This window comes from Aplysia californica, unplaced genomic scaffold, assembly GCF_000002075.1.
Source record: "Aplysia californica isolate F4 #8 unplaced genomic scaffold, AplCal3.0 scaffold00618, whole genome shotgun sequence".
NCBI classification, from domain to species: domain Eukaryota; kingdom Metazoa; phylum Mollusca; class Gastropoda; order Aplysiida; family Aplysiidae; genus Aplysia; species Aplysia californica.
This window is the reverse complement of record NW_004797888.1, coordinates 241,444-262,944: the sequence shown is the minus strand read 5'-3', so window position 1 is coordinate 262,944 and position 21,501 is coordinate 241,444. Positions and strand designations below refer to the sequence as shown.

Below are 21,501 nucleotides of genomic sequence, written 5' to 3'. Positions count from 1 at the left end.
ATTTTCTTTTTGTTTAGGGGGGGGGGGATATTTTTCTTCTCTTGAATTGATTCTTTGGCGTTTTGAGTGGATATTAGGTCGCTAGTAATTATGATTTGGCTAATTCTTTTAGGCTTACAGTTTTGTAAGATTGTGCCTGGGTGTTTGTGTCATGTCATGTCAGGTCTCTTGCTTTCAGGAGAACCAAGAATCTACACAGGGTCGCGCGCAATAGCTGTCAACAGAAAGTTTATTATCAGAGCACCAAATTAATCCTGTAAATAGGCCTGAGTTCGTCGAGAGAGGAACTGAGCGAGACAGAGAGATATAGATAGATAGATAGAGAGAGAGAGAGAGAGAGAGAGAGAGAGAGAGAGAGAGAGAGAGAGAGAGAGAATTCATTTCCTACCACCACATCTACCTGTGCTATCCAATCTACCATCACACGAGCCCTCATCCTAAATCTTTAGTTCCTACCACTGGCTGGACAAAGAGCAGCTTTCTCCAGCAAGGCAACAGCTGCATGGTTTTTTGGTTGTTCACGTCTCCACAGACAAAAGACGCATGCTCCCACTTGGGCACATTCTTAGAAGGATCAGCGAAAGCCAGTCGCTCGGTTCGATAGCTGATCATTTTTCCTTTAGAAGTTACAATAATTATTCGTTGATACCTAGCTAAGACTTGAGTAAGGGGTACAATCGTGTTTTGAAGGCTTTCGATATGCTTTGGCGAATATAATATTCTTCACACACACTCACGCACGCAACGAACGAGACTGGATAGACAGAAATGGTTGAATGAATGGGCACAAACAAATCTTTTAACGAAGAAACAGACCTAACGTGTGAGCGCCAAAGGGTCTCTTCTCGTAAAATTTGCAGAGCTCTGAAAAACAAATTGCGGTTTCAACTAGCATATATTTGTGCTCCTTGAAGGACCTCCCCCGCCGCCTTCTAAAATGTCAAAACCAAAGCTAACAGCAGCAGCAGCAACAACAACAACAACAACAACAACAAAACAACAAGCACAAAAAACAACAACAAACAACAACTACAAAAACCACTAAAAAGCCAACCAAACCGACAGTCAGCATGGTATAGTACCTATATACAGTAACATAAAAAAATGACAAAAGTAGGCCTAGATGTAGGCCTATCAATAGTAGGCCTAGATGTATTTCACAGCAAATTAATATATATATAGGCCAATAATTTTAGTATTACAATATAATATAACAACAAGCATGGCAGTGACAACAACACAAACACAAGTTAACAACAAAAACAACAACGACAACAAATAGCATAAACGACAGCACATCACCTTTCTCTGCATCCCCACCGTCGCCAACGAGAGCATCATCATCATCATCATCATCATCATCATCATTGGAAGCACCATAATAACAAAGAAAACACGGAGCAGACTTGGGTATTTCAATAATATTTATAACACGATAAAATAAGTTCTAAGTTCAACCTTTCGCCCTGTACTAACTGTGGGCGAAACAACAAGGACAACAATATAAATAATCACAGCAACAACTTTTTGTGAGGGCGGGGCGGGGGTTGGAAAAAAAAAGGGGGGGGGGGGGTCCGTCAAAGATCACCAGCACACTGTAGTTGAAACTGGTGCAATCTGTTTTTCAGAGCTCTGCAAAGTTTTCGAGAAGAGACCCGTGGTGTCAGACGTTAATTTAGTCTGTTCCTTCGTAAAAATTTGTTTGTGGCCATTCAACCTGCTTCGGTTTATCCATCATTAACAACAACAACAACAACAACAACAACAACAACAACAACACAAGTAGCAACGGAAGTAACAATAATATCTTTTTCTTAAACCGCACACTTAGTAGCAATGCAAAGGCCTACAGTTTGGTTATACCCAAGGCAATAACCCATCACCACATTTCATAGTTTAAGCGGACGGAAAAAGTTGAGTAGACTAATATCAATTTGTCGACAAAAATCCATTTAGGCCAAGCTTAAGCACGCGCGATAAGAAACAGCTTGGAAATGTCCTCCACCAACGGTCAGCTCATAGGCCTAATGCTATTGATTACTGTAACGACCAAACAAATGTGAGAATGAAGAAAAGCACGACTGTTTGTGGAGAAAGCGAATCGGTTGTCGGGTGCACTATTTTCTTATCTAGGTCTAGTGTTTCCGGGTTGGTAGCGGCGATCTCTGCTCCTCCCCTCCTCTCTCTACACAACGGACAGTTCAGAGGGCCATGTCAAGAGTCTGATTGCGTTATAGATTAGCTGATTTTGGCGATACTGGCAACGGTTATTCCACGTGTAGATGCTTGCGTGAAGTGTTATCAAATTGAAGAAATATTGATTAATTCCCTTGGCTGGGGTGCGTTCTGCCACGTAGTCGATCGAGTGATTCGGTCAATTCAGTTGAGCTGCTACGCTCCAGTATAGATAAAGAGTGTGATACTCTTGAGGATCAGTCACTGTGCATTGAGGGTTGAGTAGCGGTAACAACAGCGCTGACTCTAAGAACTTCCAGCATAACTTTGGTTTTAGACCTTTTTCGAACAAGATCAAGTTTGCCGAGCAAAAACAAAAAATGGAATTCAGAAACAAGGTAAGCTTACTTTTACTTTTCTCAAGTCCAAGAACCGTTTGTTAGGCTCTAGAGATCTAGATTCTAGATTCTAGATCTAGATCTAGATCTAGATCTATACCCAGTTAAATAAGTTTTTTTTAATAATAAAAAAGTAGCCTATCTATTAGAAGGTCTAGATTTCTAGATCTAGATCTAGATCTAATCGAGATCTAATAATTATTCAAGGCCTTGATCTAGATTAAGAAGCGTGAAACTAAGTTGGTTGTCCAGGATTCCAGAGCTAGGACAGGCCTCGGTCAAAAATTCGTGGCACGACTTATTGTCAAATATATCTCCTCAACTATCGAAAATAAACTCTCCAGCTTTTGCACAGTGACTTGTATCAATTTGTCTTAACAGATGAATATTTTTGTAAACACCTGTTAGCTCTATACTACTTAATAAATTTAATCCCGATGAGTTGTTTTTACTGATTTTAAAAGGTCTACAGCTAGGGCAATATATCGCTTTTTTTAAGGAAGTCTGTCATTTTTTTTCCAATTGCGAGAGTATCTTTATTGAAGGCATGTTTTGGGAACTTTTAATGCAAAGAAGTGTTTGCAATAAAATTAACGAGGCCTAAAATTAATTTCTTGTCACCAGTTTTGCTATTAAAAAGTATCAATGGTGAGCTGTGACGTAGATTTTTGAAGTATTAATACATGCAAAATGTGTGTGAGAAGCGGGAAGTGCTGTGAACAATTTCATTTTCCGCGTGAAGGAGATATTTGTAGTATAAATTAAAGAACAAAAGTTTTTTAATCTATCCCCAATTGTTGTGGAAAAATATGATTAAGTTACAAATTGATACAAACTGCTGTGCAAAGTATGGGTGACATTGGTTCAATCGTTCAAAAGGTATTTGAGGATAACTTGCACCACGAATTTCTGACCACACTATAGTGAGTAATTCTTCATGTATGCATGCGGTTGAGGTTTCTAGAAACGAAGTGACTATTCGGACTCGAGTCTGAATAGCTGCTCTGGCTATTCGGACTCAAACTCAAACTTAAATGCATGTTACTTTTAGTGACTGACTTTTGTTCCCTTTTGAAAGGGTTTGACTTTTCTCTTCTTAATTTGTGACTGGACTTTCAATTTATCCATGATATTGTGTTTCTCGTCAAAGAAAACGGGTTTAGAATACCTCATAGTTTATAATCCTTTGTTGTTCTGAAAATTTGATTTTAGTTTAGTTTAAGTAGAGGTTTTACGGTGCTCGCAACTGCATAAGGTCATATGAGCGCCAGAAGATTAGAGGTGTTACAATAATTTTTTTTCCCCCCCACTGCTTTGAGCTCAAGATTGCCGTTTCCCTGTTTACCTTTGTTGTGTAGTATTTCAGATTTTGCAAACTGTTGTTCACTTTGGACGTCACTTATACTTTTCTTGATTTGTGTAAAAAATTTAGGCCATATCGTAGAAACCGACGAAGGCCAATTTAAAGTCGAATTGCCTGACCGCTTCAGACATCCGGTACAGGCATTGGAGTTTGAGTCCGAAAAGCCATAGGAGGCTATTCAGACTCGAGTCCGAATAGCCATGGGAGGCTATTCAGACTCGAGTCTGAATAGCTGCTGCCATCTAGAAATCTAGCTCTTAATCAATCTATAATATACAATTAATCAATATCTCTAAGCCTATACTATACTCAGGATATTACCTTTACCGCTAGGCTACTTACAAGTTTTAACCAGTCCTGAGTCCAGACTTCTTTGGATGTTTAAACTCCAGTTTAACATGTGATTACTGTGCAGGACTATGTTTTTGCTCTGACTTTTTCTAACTGAGAGATGAAAAGATCAGAATATTGAAATAGATCTAGTAGATTATTTCAAAGTTCTTAAAGCATGAACATGCATTGCTTTTTTTCTACGAAGTGTCTAGCTGTACTTTTGACCGAAACCTGTTGAGTACGCAGGTCTCATTCGGTCTAGTAATTATTTATTTAAAAAGTACTTGCATGTCAGTAGGCACCTTTTAGTTTCGTCTGAAATACAAATACTTTAGGTTTTGCAAACTATAATTTTTGGTGCTCATATGACCTTATGCAGTTGCGAGCGCCGTAAAACCCTCTACTATAAAGAAACCCGGAAAAACCTATAATTTTAATTACAATTCCGTCATCATTATTAAGTACGGCTAGCCTGCCAGTCTAGCCGCCTTTACGGCTAGCTTAGCCATCTAGCCGTACTTAAGTATGGGTAGCCTGCTTGTTTAGCTGTACATAGGTTAGGCCCTATTGACCGAAACCTGTTGTGTCCTTGGGAAAGGCACTTTACAAGAATTTTCCTCACTTCACCCAGGTGGGAATGGGTACCCGGCTATAGACAGCGAAAGATCTTGTCAGTATTTTAGTGTTTGAAAAGAGCGCTTAATCAGCTGCTTGCACTGTATGCTTCCCGGGAAGCTGAGAATGTTTCGGAGTGTTCTATGGTCTGCTGGGGTAATAATATAGTGTAAAGCGCATAGAGCCTGCTGTTGAGCGGGGATTTGCGCTATACAAATGCTATCTATTATTATTATTATTATTGTACAAGTCTCATTAGTAATTAGTCTAGCCGTCAGTAAGTACGCTTAGCCTCTTCCTTTTTGCAATGCATCATGGTGACATCAATTTTAATCAGGCGCTTGTCAAAATAATGAAATGGAAGAAATCTGCATTTTTTTTCGCCAGTTTTACAATTTTCATTGGATATATTTATATGTTTTTTAGTTCAACACCTTTTATGTCCATGTAAAAGCAATTTATGTGTGGATTTCTACGGAAAAATGTTGATTAAAAGCACAGAAAATGTAAATTTGCAGTTTCCAAGGACTCTTGAGCTATGAAAATCACCAAACTTTGGCAGTCATTCTCTCGTTCATTTTACCTCTGAAACCAGACAATTTCCCCTCCTTCAATTGCAAATATTCTCAATTTCTATTCGAGATAGGTGGGTATTTTTTTCACCTAAAGTGGCAAATCTTTAATATTATATATATATGAACAACTCCATATGCCCCAAAATTGATGAGCGCCAGATTCCGCTGCGCCGTGACACACATACTTATTAAAAAATACCTTTACAGCCTGGAATGATAGGCTTCTAGCTGTTATAAGATAGGTACTTGCTATGTTTTGTAATTAGCCTACTATTGTGAGTTCGAGCTTTTACTACCTCGCTCAGCACATCTATTCAATAGCTGAACTTTTAATATGTGATGGTGAAAGTAGATTCAATGGTTTCAGTTTACACTGTAAAATAGAGAGTAAAAAAAGGAATACAATTATGCAGGCTATCTATAATATATAATATCATTACTGTAAGAAAAATGAGTGTAATTCAGTGTGTTTTACTGACCTTGTAGAGCAGGTCCAAACGTAGTTACTCATTTTTCTTGCGATATCCACCATAACCTTTCTGTCATGTTTCTGCAATATAACTGTAAAATGTGTGAAAAAAAAGACAGGCAGGCTTTTTTGAACATCAGTGGAAGTGTAGTGGCCTCATATCTAAGTAAGAGATATATATATCATGTGTATGAAGAAGCAATGATTTGCTGTAAGCTGTTACAGATGACTGGTCTTTATTCTGCATAGGGTGCAAGGACTCACAGAGTTTCAATTGCACTATTATTATAAGTCTCAATTAGGTCATAGCGTTTACCAGTCTTCTGATTGATGAAAAGCAAGTTATTGTGCATGTTACTTGGTAAAAGAAGACACAGAAACAGTCTCCCTGGTTGCTTGGATTTTTTTCGTCTTCAGACTTTCTCATTCTTTGATGGCTACACATTGGTACAAAGAAGTGTAAGTTTACTTGCTTTGGTCTGAGGCTTTTTGTTGACTTGCTGAATAATGTGATGTATTTCTGCCGTGTTTCTCATGGTTTAAATGTCACAACGGCTCATGGTTCACTGGGGCTGTTGTGTGGCTTTATGAATCCTTCTTGTCTCAGTGTGGTGGTTGTCCCCTCTTTTCATGGTGACTTGTAGCCATTGTCATCCTGACTTGCCATAGCTTGGAGGGTAATAACAAAAATACCGCCCTCATAGAGCTGAGATAACATGCTAATTATGTGTGTATTAATAGCGACAAACCACAGTTAACATTTTAGTTTTTGCCATTGTGCATTTCCTAAATTCTACATTAACTACGATTTTATGTTGATGTAGTGTAACATTTACGATATATACAGTAGAACTTGTGTAAGACGACCACCCATTGTTGAGGAGAAAAGTGGCCGTCCGAGGCAGGACTGATCAAAATGAGGAAAACAAGCCATTTCCTTCTGAGGTCCCTCCCTACTAGAGGATGCATGACTCTAGTTCAGTTTTGAGTGGGCTTATAGACTACGATGGATCAATTGCCTCCCTCACCAGTAGCTGAAAATTAATTGTTACCAACAGGTCAACTTGGGTAAACTGTGGTTGGATCCTACACAACATGATCGGTTCATTCATTGGAGGGACTAACAATAATGATAACTGAATGGATCATGATGGCTTGTCCACAGCATTAGGCGCCAATATGATATTTATGGCAATATGATACTACATGGCAATATAATGCTATATTTGACAATATAATATTTATGACAAAGCATAGGGCGATGAGAGTTTTGTGAGGCTTTGATAAAATACAGTGTCTGTGGCCTCGTTGGATAGCTTATTGTTCTACGCAGTGCTATTATATAAAGAAAAATAAGATACAAGGATAGAAAGTGGCTGTTTGTACAGGTGGGCATAATATATATATATATATATAGGTGGCTGTACTGTAGTTAAATCGAAAGTGGATGAATTCAATAACATTTATTTTTTGAAGTGCCAGAATGGAGTGTGAACATTTAAGAGGAATATGGCCTGTAAGTAGATTTTGTTTCTAGAAGGAATGCCATGATCATTTTCTGTGATCGGGATTGCTCTCAGTCATTCACTTTAGCTTTTAAGTAATCTGAGCTTTGCTAAAAGTTTGTATCTTTTTTTTCCCCCCACCAACAGTTATGCCTGTTCACGGTGGCTGTGCTGTGCATTTTGCCTGTGTGTCTCGGCGAGGTGGAGAGACCTGAGCATGGCGGCATGGGAACAAAGACTCATCACGCCAAGGGAGGCATTCACAACCCAGTGTTTGATCAGGAAGCTCTGCTGGGTCAGTCTCTAGATTGCTGTACTCTTTTAAAAAAAATAGAAATGTCAAGGCTATAATGTTGTTTTTCATTACAGACAGAGTCACACAGACGGTTGTAAGCGCCCTTAGTTATTTGTCCTGATGGTTCATTTGATTGAAGAAGACATTCAAGTGGAAAGAAGAAGTTTTATTTTTTTAGGAGTGAGATAACAGAAGCAGCAGTCAAAATATTGCTTATTATTTTGTAATGGCTTTGCAGTAGTTCCTCTCCAAATAACATGTACATGTAGTTTCAAATATACAGCTGTTTCCTATGTGGACTAGTACATGTGCACAGAAAGGTTTGGCACCTTTGTTACAAGGGTTTGAGGGCTGGCACATTTGTACAAGGGTGAATAAGTAAAATAACATTTTGTACATGGGTGTATTGGTATGTGTACTTACATGGATGTGTAGATATGTATGTTTGTTCACGGCTGTATTAGTATGTACATTGGTACATAGGTGTGTCTGTATATCATGTACATTTGTACATGCATGTGTGCAGGTATATTTGTTTTTATGGGAATGTTGGTGTTTTCATTTGTACATGAGTGTGTGAGACTGTACTTTGGTAAATGGGCCAATGGGTATGTGCCTTTGTTCATGGGCTGGTGGGTCACCAAATTAGTCTATGGCTGTGAAGGGAGCTAGCTGTGGTGTGTTGAGCTTTAGCTGGCATGCTTAAACATAAGTTTTCACGGGGTACTTAAGTGGCTATCGGAAGCTAGTTTGCATAATTGTTGTTTCAGGTTGGTAGTAGGCTAGAACATTTGTCCAAGAATATTTCAGTTAATTGTAATTTAGGTTATGTGTTGACTTTCCGTGGTTTAATCTTGAGTTTTTGCTTTATGGCTTAAGTGCGAAGTCACTGGTGTGGTCTTTGCCTTCTTTCCAGTCAAACATCTATCATCCTTATGTCTCCTCTTCCTTTTCTCTGTATGTTACTCTCTTGTAACAGCTCTAATCTTTGGCACATATATGACCTATTTGTGTTCCAAGTGCCGTAAAACTCTTACAAAAACTAAACTAAAGATGGAGATGGCATCTGGATAAGAAACCCATGTTGTTGTTTTCAACACTGGGATGTTCACTTGGGCACAAGTTTAGGGTGACAAATCATCACTCAATTCTCTTAAATTTCTTTGGAATTCAGTGGAATTGTTTATCTTTTTGTTTTGACACAAATTTTACATGTTTTCCATTTCTATTGATTGTGATTAACTGTTGACTTAAGAAGGTAAAAAATAAAAAAGGTATAGTATAGGCTTTCAGACTTTGTTTCACAAAACATTTCTTTGGTTTGGTCTGGCATCTGTCTTTTCCTCAGGGAATCTTTCTTTTTCTATCAGAATTCTTAACATTTTTCAGTGTTCAGGCTCAGTGAAAAAGTTTTCCTGTAAGAACAAGATTGTTATGTTTATAGTTTTTAAAAATATACGTCCATGTGGAGTCTTGCAGTGACTCTGTGAGTTCTTTAGTTGTTTGTGTGACCATTGTTGATATAGTATTTGAGCTGTGGATAAAGTTGTCCTGACTGTCTGTTTCAACAGGATCTCATGACCTTGAAGAATTGGCTGAATTGGATGAAGATGTAAGAACACAAAGACTCAAGAACTTGGCCAAGTCACATGATGCCAATGACAACGACATCATTGAATTGGACGAACTCAAAGAATGGATCCTTCAGTCTTTCCGGTGGGTGTCTCGCTCTTCTGGGAATAGTACATGTTTAACTAGAGTAGTTTTACCTCAGCAGGGTTAAAAAAAAATTTGTCCTTAAATAAATCTACACAGAAGTCCTCAGTCAAATTCAGTTACCGATATTTCCAGTTCAGGCCTTGGAAATTGTAAAATAATGTTTACGAATACACACTCATGCCAATGCCACCATCATTAGTTACTTACTGTATATTTGCTTCTGGTGAATGTCAAGGTCATTTGGATAACGTGGTACCCTTACTTCAATTTTTATTGTTTTAAAATTCTTAATACTTCACTAATGGCACAATTTGTCTGGTATTAGTTCATCTTTATTGTTTTCAGTTAGTGACCTGACGACCTCCCCAGTTGAGCATCATTGGGGATCAGTTGCCCATTGGACACATGTGCGTCATATTTTCTTAGTGTTGAGTCACGAGGCACTTCATTCAATCTTAACGAGAAAAGAAGGATGAAGAAGTAATGTGCAGGCAACACGACATCTGAACCATAGCCAATCATATTCTCTGCCCATTCAACTCTTCTACTCTACTACTCAGTGTTCACGATTTTTTCGCTATTTACAGCTGTTGGAGGAGTGGCTGAGCCATTTAAATGCCTTGCAAATTTTATGGATAATGGATTTTCCTCTCGTTTTTCTCCGCCTGTCACAAAGTTATGAGTATGAGTGATAAGTGAAGCCAACAAAAGTTATAAATCACGTCTCTTAGAATATTGCCTGTTATTCCTCCACGTTCACTAACTGCACCATAAACAGTTCAAGGGTCAATGACTCTGGAATATTGAAGTGCAGCAGATGGCCTTGCAAAAATTTAACAGTAGGCAGGCACAATGAGCTCCCCTTGCCATATTTGAAATTCGAAGCACTCGTAATGAATGGTCATATGACATTGTATCGTTGCTCATGTTGTAATGCAGGGTTAGGCCTAAGGCTTACAATAATGTTTTGGCTGCCATCCTTGCAAAATCTGCAAACACATAGGGTGGGTAGATGTGGTGGGCAGTAGGAGGGATGAATAAAATGAATTATATAAGAGATAATACCATGAGCTGCTTCCACTACATGTGAAAAGGCAGAGACACAAGTAACTGAGAATCACTGGCTTGGGTGAATGTACTGGATGAATAGCAGTGTGAATGGTGGATATTGAAACAGAGAGGGAGGGCGGGAAGGAGAGACAGACAGACAGAGAAGGAGAGTGAAAATCTGTGTCTATTGCTGAGAAAAAGAAATGGAAGAGAATTGTTAACAAGACATGTGTGATGTAGCTATGTTTGTTTTGTTCCAGTCTTCTGGATCACGAGGAAGCCATGGAGCGCTGGAACAACGAAGATGAGGATGGTGATGGCAAGCTGACATTCAGTGAAATTCTCAACAAGCAGTTCAGCGTCACAGAGGAGGAGCTGAGTGAGATGGAGAATGCTGATGAGGAGGAAAAGGATACCGATGTTCTGCAGGTGTGTCTAAGTTCTTGCCTTGTTGGGTACCACAGTGTCTACTGTTTTTCTCTCTCAATATACTTGTGTGTTGTGTGTGTGTGTGTGTGTGTGTGCGTGTGCGCGTGGGGGGAATGTGTGTATGCGTGTGTGCAGGGGTGCATGCGTGTGTACGGCCCCTTTGAACTCAGATGCTCAGGGAACCAAAAGTTCTACCAAATGAACGTAAGCTTAAAGTTAAAAAAAAACCCACCAAGGGTTAACAGAGTGAATTATTACCAAAAGGCTCCTTGCTTCAGACTGTTGAGGTTACAGAACTGATGTAAGATTCCATACACTTACATGTTGAAAGACATTGATAGGAAGGATGGCCGGTTCATCCTGTGTGGGCCAGTCATGTTGTAAGTGAACAGATGGTAAGATTGACTAGTAGGCGATGAAATGGACAACAAAAAGATTGAAAGAATTGCTGTTTTGTAGACCACTGGTATGGGATCCCTTTCCACCCCCCCCCCCCCCGGGACTCCAGTAATTTTTTGAATTTTTTGATAAGGAAAATATAACTATGCGGGAGTACTGTTCTATTAAAATACAATTGTTTTTTCTCTAGCTCATTGTTAACTCAAAATCTATATATGTCAGTAGCATCTCTTTCTATCTGGCTCTTTTGCCTTTTGACTCCCTTCTTTTTCCAGATATTTTAAAGTTTTTGTCGTATTCCTTGGCATCTGACTCATATATTCCAAATGCCAGATATGTTGCTTGTCCTGGTTGACAAAAGGCTCCTCATTTGACTGGTCAACTTTCAGCTTTGTCCTCTTGGTGTCACTAGACCCTCCCTTCTCCCTTCTCCTTTCCTCATCTGTGGGAGGCCCTATGTCCTTCGGAACTGGTTGCTGCTTTGAAGTGATTGTCAATGGGTATGTAGTGGGTTCGTTTTTCCTGATTGGGTTGCTGACCTTGTTTTCCCTTCCCAATTGGAGACTGGGCTTAAGATCAGTATCTAGCTATTGTTTTATATTGTTGATGTACATTTCTTGACACGCTAGCCCTTTATTTTTCAAATTTTCCCCCCCATTCTTTTATTGCCTTAGCTGATGATTCCCAATCGTGCGGAAAGAAATCATAAAGATTTGACCAATAGAAATTGTTTTTAGTATCTTGTAATTCAAATTCTTAAATACAATTCATCTTTTTCCTCTTGACGGACTGGTACATTTACCGTCCAGTTCACATCCCCATCTCTTTTAGTCAGTCATGTTTTTCACTTCGTCGAATCTGACGTTTTGGTTTGATTTGTAGTTGGTTGCAGATGACAAGAAACGTTTTGCTGCTGCGGATTTGAACCAAGATGGCTCTTTAGACGAAAACGAGTTCCTGGCGTACTTCCAGCCATACGACTACCCCCACATGTTCGAAGTGGAGATTGAGAGGACCATGAAGGAAATGGACAAGGATGGTGACGGCTCCGTTTCCATGGAGGAGTTCATTGGTGGTGAGTCTTTCAGAGAGCATATGTCGGGCGGTGGAAGGAGTTTGGCGGGGCCAGGTGACCAACGAGTGTGGCTGGGTGAGTGTCATGGGGTCACAGAGCAAGTATCGTGGGGTCAAGGGTCGCCAGGTGAGAGTCAGGGGGTTCAGGGTGAGTGTTGAGATCTGTATATGCGATGGATTTGAATTCCTCTATCAGCACTGTACCAGTTTACCAGAACAGCCTGAAGCAGGGAGTGTTTTGCTAACAATTACACTCCTAACCCTTTATGTTTTTGTTGTGTTGTCAGTGCCCTATTAAAGTCTTCTGAAGAGACTGTGGAGTTCCTTCATGGTGGGTGGGCTCTACAGAGCCAAAGCTTGGATTGAGTTTGATAATCATAAGTTGGAAAAGATGGTACAGCTAGGTCTCTTCCTATAAAGCACTTTCATCAATCAATGCCTTTCACCCCTGGCAGGGTATAGGTCACATACAAGCTCCTTCCTTTTATCTCTGTCCTGAGCCATCCTTCCAAGCTCGTTCCAAGTGAGCTTCATTTCTCTCATGTCCCTTTCCACGCATCTCCTCCATGTTTCCCGTGGCCTACCCCTGCCTCATGCTCCTTGAGGGTTCCACTGCAGTGACTGCCTTGTGATGTTTCCGCTGGGCTTTCTTAAGGTGTGTCCCATCCATCGCCACTTTCTTAGGCCTATTTCTACTTCTATATCCTTTTGTCCTGTCCTTTCCCACAGCTCTTCATTTCTTATTCTATCCTGCCACTTAATTCTTAGAATACTCCTCATACATCTGTTGATGAAAGTCTGGACCTTATTCAGTACTGTCTTCATTGTCTTCCAAGTTTCGCAGCTGTAGAGGAGCACAGACTTGACGTTGGAGTTAAAAAGTCGAATCTTGGTGCGCAGTGAGATGTTGCTTGCTTTCCAGACTTTTGATAATTGCTTGAAGGCTGACCTTGCCTTGGCAGTTCTTGCTTTAACATCTGCCTTGGTTCCACCTTTACCATCGATGACACTTCCAAGGTAGGTAAAGGAGTCCACTTCTTCCAGGGGAGTGTCTTCCACTGTCACAGCAAGGTTTGAAACTTTTCCTAACTTCACTACTTTTGACTTGCCTGGATGTATACGTAGGCCAACACTCCTTGATAGGCTGTTGAGTTCCTTGGTCTTTTCTTGCATCTGAGCATGTGTGTGAGAGAGCAGTGCAAGGTCATCGGCAAAGTCCAAGTCGTCCAGCTGCTGCCAAGGGATCCACGGTATTCCATTACGTTTGCCTCTGGTGGCTTCTTTCATGACCCAGTCAATTGCCAGTATGAAGAGAAAAGGTGAGAGCAAGCATCCTTGTCGCACTCCTGTCTGTACCCGGAATGGTTCTGAGAGTTGTCCTTCGTGGAAGACTTGGCAGCTTGTTCCATCATAGGTGGCCTTCACAAGCTTGACGATTTTCTCAGGTATTCCAAAATGCCGCATGAGTTTCCACAGAGTTTCCCTGTCCACGCTGTTAAACGCCTTTTCATAGTCAATGAAGTTGACCACGAGTAGTGAATTCCATTCAAGCGATTGCTCAACAATGATACGTAGAGTAGCGATCTGGTCCACACATGATCGGTTTTTGCAGAACCCTGCCTGGTTTCCTTGAAGCTTCTCATCTGTTGCCAGCTTGATTCTCTCCAGGAGTATCCTGTTGAAGACTTTCCCAGGTATGGAAAGGAGTGTAATGCCTCTGTAGTTGTTACAGTTGCTGAGGTCTCCTTTCTTTGGCAGCTTGATTAGGTGGCCTTCCTTCCAGTCTGATGGTATTTCCTCCTTTTGCCAAACTTTTCAAACAGAGCATAGAGAATTTCCACAAACCTATCTTTCTCTGCATTAAGGGCTTCCGGTGGTATATGGTCGGGACCAGCTGCCTTGTGGGACTTCAGTGTTTTTATAGCGGCTGCAATTTCCTCTCTTGAAGGTGGTTCCGTGTTTATTGGGAGGTCATTTCTGGCTGGAAGAATTTCTGTTTGGTTTTCTGGAGGTGGTCTGTTCAGTAGTTGATCAAAGTGTTCTCTCCATCGGTTAAGTTGCCCCTCTGGGTTGAAGATAGTCTTTCCTTCTTTGTCTTTCACTGGTAGAGTGGGCTTGCTGAACCTACCTGAAAGAGTTCTTGTAGTCTGGTGTACAATCCTCAAGTGCCCGTCTGTTGCTGCTTTCTCTGCCTTTTTGGCCAGGCCATTCAGGTAGGTATTCTTATCCTTCTTGATGGAATTCTTTACCTCCCGGTTTACTTCAGTGTACTCTTGTTGTGCAGCGAGTTTCTCAGTTCGGGTATGGCTGTTGTTGACTTGGGCCTTCAGCTCTCTTCTTCTTTTGACTTTGTCTAGAGAGTCCTGTGAAATCTATTCATTCCTGGTGTTGTCTTTGGGTCCTAGGGTGCTCTGGCAAGTCGCATTTACTGCCTCTCTTAACTTATCCCAGTGTTCGTTGACTTCACATTCATCCAGATCTTGAAGGGCTTGAAATCTGTTCTTCAGTTCCAACTTGAACTCATTCTTCTTTACTGGGTCTTTCAGAAGGCTCACTTCATACTTTAGACGATTTCCAGCGGCGACTTGTGCATATCTTCTCAGTTTTAGTTTCATCTTTCCAAGGATCAAATGATGGTCTGATGCGACCTCTGCTCCTCGTAAGACTCGGATGTCCTCCAGTGAACGCGTCTAAACTTTCGGGAGATGCAAAAGTGGTCAGTCTGGTTTTCCGTTGCTCCGTCCGGGGAGACCCAAGTGGCCTTGTGAATCCTTTTGTGGGGGAAGATGGTACCTCCAATGACCAAGTTGTTGAATGTACAGAAGTTTTGGAACCTTTCTCCATTGTCAATTGCCTCTCCTAATCCGTGTCTGCCCATGATTTCCTCATTGTGACTATTGTCCGAACCTACCTTTGCATTTAGATCTCCCATGACAATGTTGATGTCCTTACCTGGAAGTTTGTCGATGACGTTCTGCAGGCGGTTGTAGAAGTCATCTTTATTCTTCGCTTCTGCATCATTGGTTGGAGCATACACTTGTATGATGTTCATGTTAATGACCTTCTTCATACCATCTCTTACCTTGAGTTCTTTCTTAGTTCCAAATGAGGCCATGATGATCCTGGGACCATGTGCTTCCCAGCCCCTGAATGTCTTTTGAGCTGTTTTTGATATGATCATCCCTACTCCTTCCCTGTGTGGTCCATCACTGTCATTTCCTGAATAAACGAAGAGCTCCCCCTCTTTCATTCGCTTCTGTCCAGACTGGTTCAAGTGGGTCTCGCTGATTCCCAGTATGTGTAGTTGGTATCGGTGCATTTCTTGGAGAACTTGTGCAGTTTTTCCAGCCTCGTAAAGGGTCCTAACGTTCGACGAGCCGATCCGAAGAGACTTGGACTTGGATGATGGTGGAGGCTTCTGCCCAGCTGCTTCCTTTCGGCTTTCACTGCCTTGCATCATAAACTCTCCATTTGGAGAAGATCCACGATCAGCCAAGCAGAGATAATGGTTTTTGCTTGTATGTGTTTATGTAACAGGTTCTTTTTACGAGAGAGGTTGTTAGCCTCGTGACTCAACCCCCGACCTGGAGGCAGGATGACTCTGTTTCAGGAGTCACTACCTGGTTCGCCATTTAGTCGCCTCGTACGACACGCTAGCACCACGTCAGTCCTATTCTTCTCAATGACGAGACTGCACGGCTATAAAGCACTTTACCCTTTCCAAAGTTTAATCTTCAACTCCCCCCCTCCACCCCCCATTTACATTCTTCCTGTAAAGGACTCTAGTCTTTCCCAAGTTTACTTTCTGTCTCCCCCCTCTCTTCAGATGATGCTAATTTGTGATTGGCACATGTTCTCTTGCTGTACAGAACCCGTGTCGTGCTGAGGTTTACCTTGTGTGTGCTAATGATGTTTTCCTCTTTTTTGTGTTAACAATGTTGTATCTTGGGTGTGCTAATGATGCTTTATCTTGTTTATGTGCTACTGATGTTGTGTCATACACTTATGGTGTTGTGCCATGTTTATGCTTATGACATTTTGTTTGTGCAAGTGGTGTGTCTTGTGGGTGTGCTAGTGACGTGTCGTGTGTGCTAATGATGGTGTGTCTTGTTCGTTGTACAGATGAGGTGGATGAGGAGTCCCGTCTGGTGGAAGTGACCAACTTCGAGGACCTGGACAAGGACAAGGACGGCAAACTGTCCAGAGAGGAAGTGCGTCCATGGGCTCTGCCGGACAACAATGAAGTCGCCGTTGAGGAGGCAGAGCATCTGTTGGAGTCATGTGATGAGGACGGAGACAAGCAGCTCACCATTGATGAGATCGTCAGTAAGGAAGAAGAATTCCTCGCTAGCTCAGCCACAGACTACGGCAGAACATTACACTACGTCAAAGACGAGTTGTAGTCCCTTACGCTGGTAGACATTTCCACGTATGATACAGATATATTGAAGATAGAACAAATTGCAACTTGGCGTTTTGTGCAATTGAGAATTCCAGGGAAGTGTGAGTGTTTCTATTTTTGCGAGAATGGAGTTGTATTTGGGCTGGCAGAATGTCTGAATGCCTCCCTGTATTTCTGAGTGTTGATGTCAGTGAAGGAAAATTGCTGGTTATTATGTTTTAAGACACAACACACAAGAGGGTGAAAGAGAAGTTATAAGTATGTACATTTGTTGACCGTAAATCTTCCAATGTTCTTCAACATATTTGCAATGTGTGTCCTCTGACACTTCCAGTGTGAGCTTTGTAGAGTCCTTCAGGGTAAATTTTTTTTTCAGAGCTGTCTCACTTGCAGAATGAAATACTGAAATAAGAGAAAAATTGCACCAGCACTGTAGAGATGGTCGAGACATGAGCAGATTGGAATGGTTACGGAATGTGGTGGGACAAAGAGCATACAGCAATTACTACGGAGTTGTTGAGATTAAACTCGCCCTGGTCTGCAACAGGTTTGCTAGCTGTAGCCTACAGTAAATGTGGTGCAAGATGTAGGCTAAGTTCTGTGTGCTGTTGTGTCTAGTTGGTAGAGGATGAGGGGAGGGGGGTCTGTTTCTGTGTGTTCAGGAAAAAGTTAAATGCCCTCACTAGTCATTACACAGTTTGGCAGACCCTCTCTTGTTTGGATATTCTTTTGTTCATGTGGGCCTTGGTGCTGCTGTCTTTGAAGACATTATTAGTGTTCACACGGTACAGAGGAGTTTTTTTTCAGTAGTGGTGCTGTTCATCTCAATACTTAATTGTAGCGGACTTTGAGACTTCATTTGTACTACTCACCACTGCGTGGCTGATCTTGTCGCGACTGTCTCTCTGCTCTATTCTAGTGTCGCTCTATGGCTACATGGTCACCCTCACTTTGAGGGGCAGGTGGTTTCAACCCCTTATCTTCAAAGTCATCGGTCAACTGTTTCTGGTGCTCATTAGTTACTGTACTTATTTTATCTCGAGATGTCAAAGTTGAAGTTCAAGTATGCGAGTTGGGACACAATGGATCATGTACAAAACCTCATGTTGTGTGTGTGTTTGTGTGTCAGTGTCAGTGTATTTTTCTCTCTTCTCCACGTGAAGTCCAATTGTCATTGTACTTTGAACAAGTCCCAAGCTGTTGAATGGTTCAAGTCTTTTCATGGCTGCCATCCATATCTAAAGTTTTGAATAATTCGTTTCACTACTTTTGTATTTCAGCATCTTTACACTGTCCTTATGATTTTTTTGCATGATACTCATTCTAATTGTAGACAGGTGAGTGGGGCAGACGACTGCTACCACTTTCCTAGTTCATCCAACACCAGTCATACTGCGGAGTGACTCAATAAAGTGCCAGATCGTTCAATGTTGGACTCCTCTTTCCTTGCTTTGTGAGCTTATTGTTTTTTGTTACAAATATTATACAGAGAGAGAGAGTGAGAGAAAGAGAGAGAGAGAAAGAGAGAGAGAGAGAGAGAGAGAGAGAGAGAGGGAGAGAGAGAGAGAGAGAGAGAGAGAGAGAGAGAGAGATGTGTTCCCTTCTAACATAACTATAACAAATCTTGTTGAAGGAAGCACAAAGGTCTGCAGGGAACATTTTACAATAACTAAACTGAGTTCTGCAGCTGGATGAAGAAAGGCATGAAACAAATCTGAGCTGTACCCGAATATTTAATTTATTGAGGCAGAAAAGTTTTTTTTTAAAGATATGACAACTACAATCGGACTAATCTTCACAACTTGATGGACTTGATTCGCACCAGCTCACAGGGTGGTCTGCAGTCTCCGCTACCCCCCCCCCCCACCAAAACACCCCACCCCCCCCAAAAAAAACCCCAACAACTAACAAACAAAAAAACCCTCAACCCAAGCCAAAATAGGGCAAAGAAAAGAAAAAGAAGACAGGTTTGAGTTGATTTTAAGCCCTTTTCAGCTCATTAAGATTATATGTGAAGCGTGCTGACAAAATGAGTTGCTTCTCGGCTTCAAGCCTGATGCAAATAGATACATCGCACTTATAGGTGAAGTTTTTACAATTTGTAAGAATGAAATAATAAAAGGAATGTTATAGTTTAAGAGCATGGTATCAATAGAAAATCTACGAATTTGGCCCTAGAGTCGATTTTTAGCCAATTTATCAATTTATGGATAGCGAGAAATAACTCATTTTGTCACCATGCCCCACATATCTGGTCTTTCCATTGTCCATGCCTGTCTTGCTTTTGTCCCCTGCACTAAATGACTGCTATTGCTACGATGTGCTTCTCTTCACTCAAACAAACTAAAACAGACCACTAAGGAAGGGTGATAAAAAAAACCCAACCAAACTGTACAACTTGTTTTTTAAATATCTTCCTCCATACTGAAGTTTTGCGTTTCAGATTTGAACATAACATTTGGAAACCAAAAGGAATTTGTCTGATATTCATTTTAGACAAGTCCATTAAATGGGTTTGCTCTATATGGCGCATTAAAAAACCCAAACTTTTTGCAACCTTGTCGTCATTTTTATAGCATGACGCACAGTTCGCATTAGGCCTACCACTAAAACTTGCAACAATCGTGCCATATTGCAAGCTACAGCAGTTTAACAACTGAACAGAAGTCTGCAGATATTATTTTTCCATGGTTACGTTTAGTAAAGAGCAGAGAGCTTTTTGTAGTGAATTGAACACTAACTCACCAACCTTGACATTTCGTAAGTTCTGCGCACGGCATGGAGAGAATGCTTTAGGTGCCCTCATGAGTAGAGAAGTTCCGTCAGTTTAGATCTAATCTATTGTGAATCAGAACTATAAATTTACTTTAAAACGACCACTTCAGGTCGAACACGCACCATGCACAGCTCTATAAACGTCACCAGGGTGCAGATTTAAGTAGCAGAGTCCCATGAGACGTCTGTCGATAGACGATCAGCAACTAGGACCTTTTTACACCTCAATAGTCTGCATTCTAATGGCATATCCAAACCTACGACTGTACCATTTCCATCTTCGCTGTGCCGAGATGACATGAATCAGAGCATGGTAATCAAATGTGTTCATGATTCCTCGATTGTCTTGAAAAGCGAGATCATTTCCTCGATGACATTTGGTTTAGTGCAAAAAGCCCATTTTCACCCTGCGGGATGCGTTTACCCCCAAAATGCTGTCTATTGGCCCCACTCCTTTTGGTCTCTAGAAGCCATTTCATACTGAATATGGACAGTGTATGTGGCTTTTAAACACTCATAGTTTAGCAGGTCCTTGTGTTTGGGCGCCATTGAACATTTCGAACGAAGCGTTAAAAATGTGCCGAGTCTAAAGGAGGGCATGTAGAGCTCCGCTTCTAGGAATTTCAGAGTGAAATGGTTAGTTTTAAAAAAACCTCTTTTGAAAGAAATTAAATATTGTTTAAAAGTCACAGGGATGGAAAATTAAATGTCAAAGAGAAAATATAGATCAAGAAAAAAGTCAACCAATCTTTCCACGACTTCCTTTACAAGATTTTTTTTAAAAATTGGTGGACTTTGCGTTATTGGGTGCTTTTTTCTTTAGGCCAATTCCGTTTTCAAAATAAGCTTCTTCTTCGTGGATTCTATGTCAAATGAATACCTTTTGGGAGAACTATGTCTGTTCCAAATTACATCATCCTAGAACAATTTTTGTGCAGGATATTCAGAAAAAAAGTTGTACATTCTTTTTGGATCACCCAGTAAATTATATCACAGAGGCAGGTCCTCTCAATGAGGCAAGTAAGTGGAGACTCTTGAAAACTCCCAACACAGCTAGTTTTCCCATTAGAGATCGAACCAGGGTCATTGGTGTTATAACCCAGCATGATGCCAACTGAGCAAATGGCAAACTTAGGAATACATGTACAAGAAACCGAGACGAAGAGACGCAGTGATTTATATAATTCTCATGTGACTTCGCCCTTTCTTCAGACTGCGGTCAAAACTATCAATTGGCTCATTCCTCTGTCCATCAATTCACAACCATACCCATGCAATCAGTTGTCTATGCTTCCATATTCCATCCTTTCATCCATCCTTGCACCCCTTCACAATTACACCTATTCAGTCTGTCATCCATCCAACAAATATTTTCATCGAACAATATTCCCATTCCTATTCATCTACCCATATATTAATTCATCCATTCATTCTACGTACGGTAATGAACCACATCGATCACATGTCTATCCATATCCGAAATGGGCATTTGGTCAACCTCTGTGTGTGTCTGTGGATGTGTCATCGTCAGTCTGCATGGCAGGCGTCTTTCAGCACTGACTCTATGTGCCGGGCACTGACGTTGGGCCTGGTGCTGATGATGTACAGGGACTGGTCAGCCAGGAACTCCGGCCACCGCACTGACCTGAGGGAACAGAGGTCATCGGTCAGTCAGATCAGGGCAAACGTCCATTCGGAACTTACTTAACCTATATAGTACGCACATGAAGGATGTTCGCTCTTTGTCGGGCCGTATTTGGGTCGCTGTGAATATTGTGATGTCATAGAGGCGAAAAGCACCCTTCACCTATTCTAATAATGTGTGTGTGTGTGTGTGTGTGTGTGTATGTGTGTGTGTGTGCATGTTTGTATGTGTGTTCGTTTGTGTGTTTGCGTGATTATGTGTGTGTGTGTGTGTGTGTGTG

At 41.0% G+C, this 21,501-nt stretch overlaps 2 protein-coding genes across 2 annotated transcripts in view; one reads left to right on the top strand and one right to left on the bottom strand.

The window, feature by feature from the left end:
* The first annotated feature begins 2,127 nt into the window (after positions 1–2,127).
* On the top strand, positions 2,128–18,231 carry LOC101849082 (reticulocalbin-2). The gene is made up of 6 exons (XM_005107642.2): positions 2,128–2,573; positions 7,581–7,728; positions 9,300–9,444; positions 10,758–10,926; positions 12,208–12,400; positions 16,522–18,231. Exons 1-6 carry the CDS (start codon positions 2,556–2,558, stop codon positions 16,800–16,802), a joined length of 954 nt encoding a protein of 317 aa, XP_005107699.1. The 5' UTR covers positions 2,128–2,555; the 3' UTR covers positions 16,803–18,231.
* A 2,150-nt stretch (positions 18,232–20,381) lies between these two features.
* LOC101851671 (PHD finger protein 24) overlaps positions 20,382–21,501 on the bottom strand; it is a gene marked incomplete in the record, with an annotated part of 7,512 nt that continues 6,392 nt past the window's right edge. Inside the window, 1 exon segment of the mRNA XM_035972224.1 lies at positions 20,382–21,221. Within this exon segment, the coding sequence (XP_035828117.1) occupies positions 21,104–21,221 (118 nt within the window).

Bases quoted from the DNA above. Each gene is read 5' to 3' on its own strand.
- LOC101849082 (XM_005107642.2), top strand. The intron at 7,729-9,299 runs GTCAGTCTCTAG...CTGTTTCAACAG, and splicing joins TGATCAGGAAGCTCTGCTGG to GATCTCATGACCTTGAAGAA. The intron at 9,445-10,757 runs GTGGGTGTCTCG...GTTTTGTTCCAG, and splicing joins TGGATCCTTCAGTCTTTCCG to TCTTCTGGATCACGAGGAAG.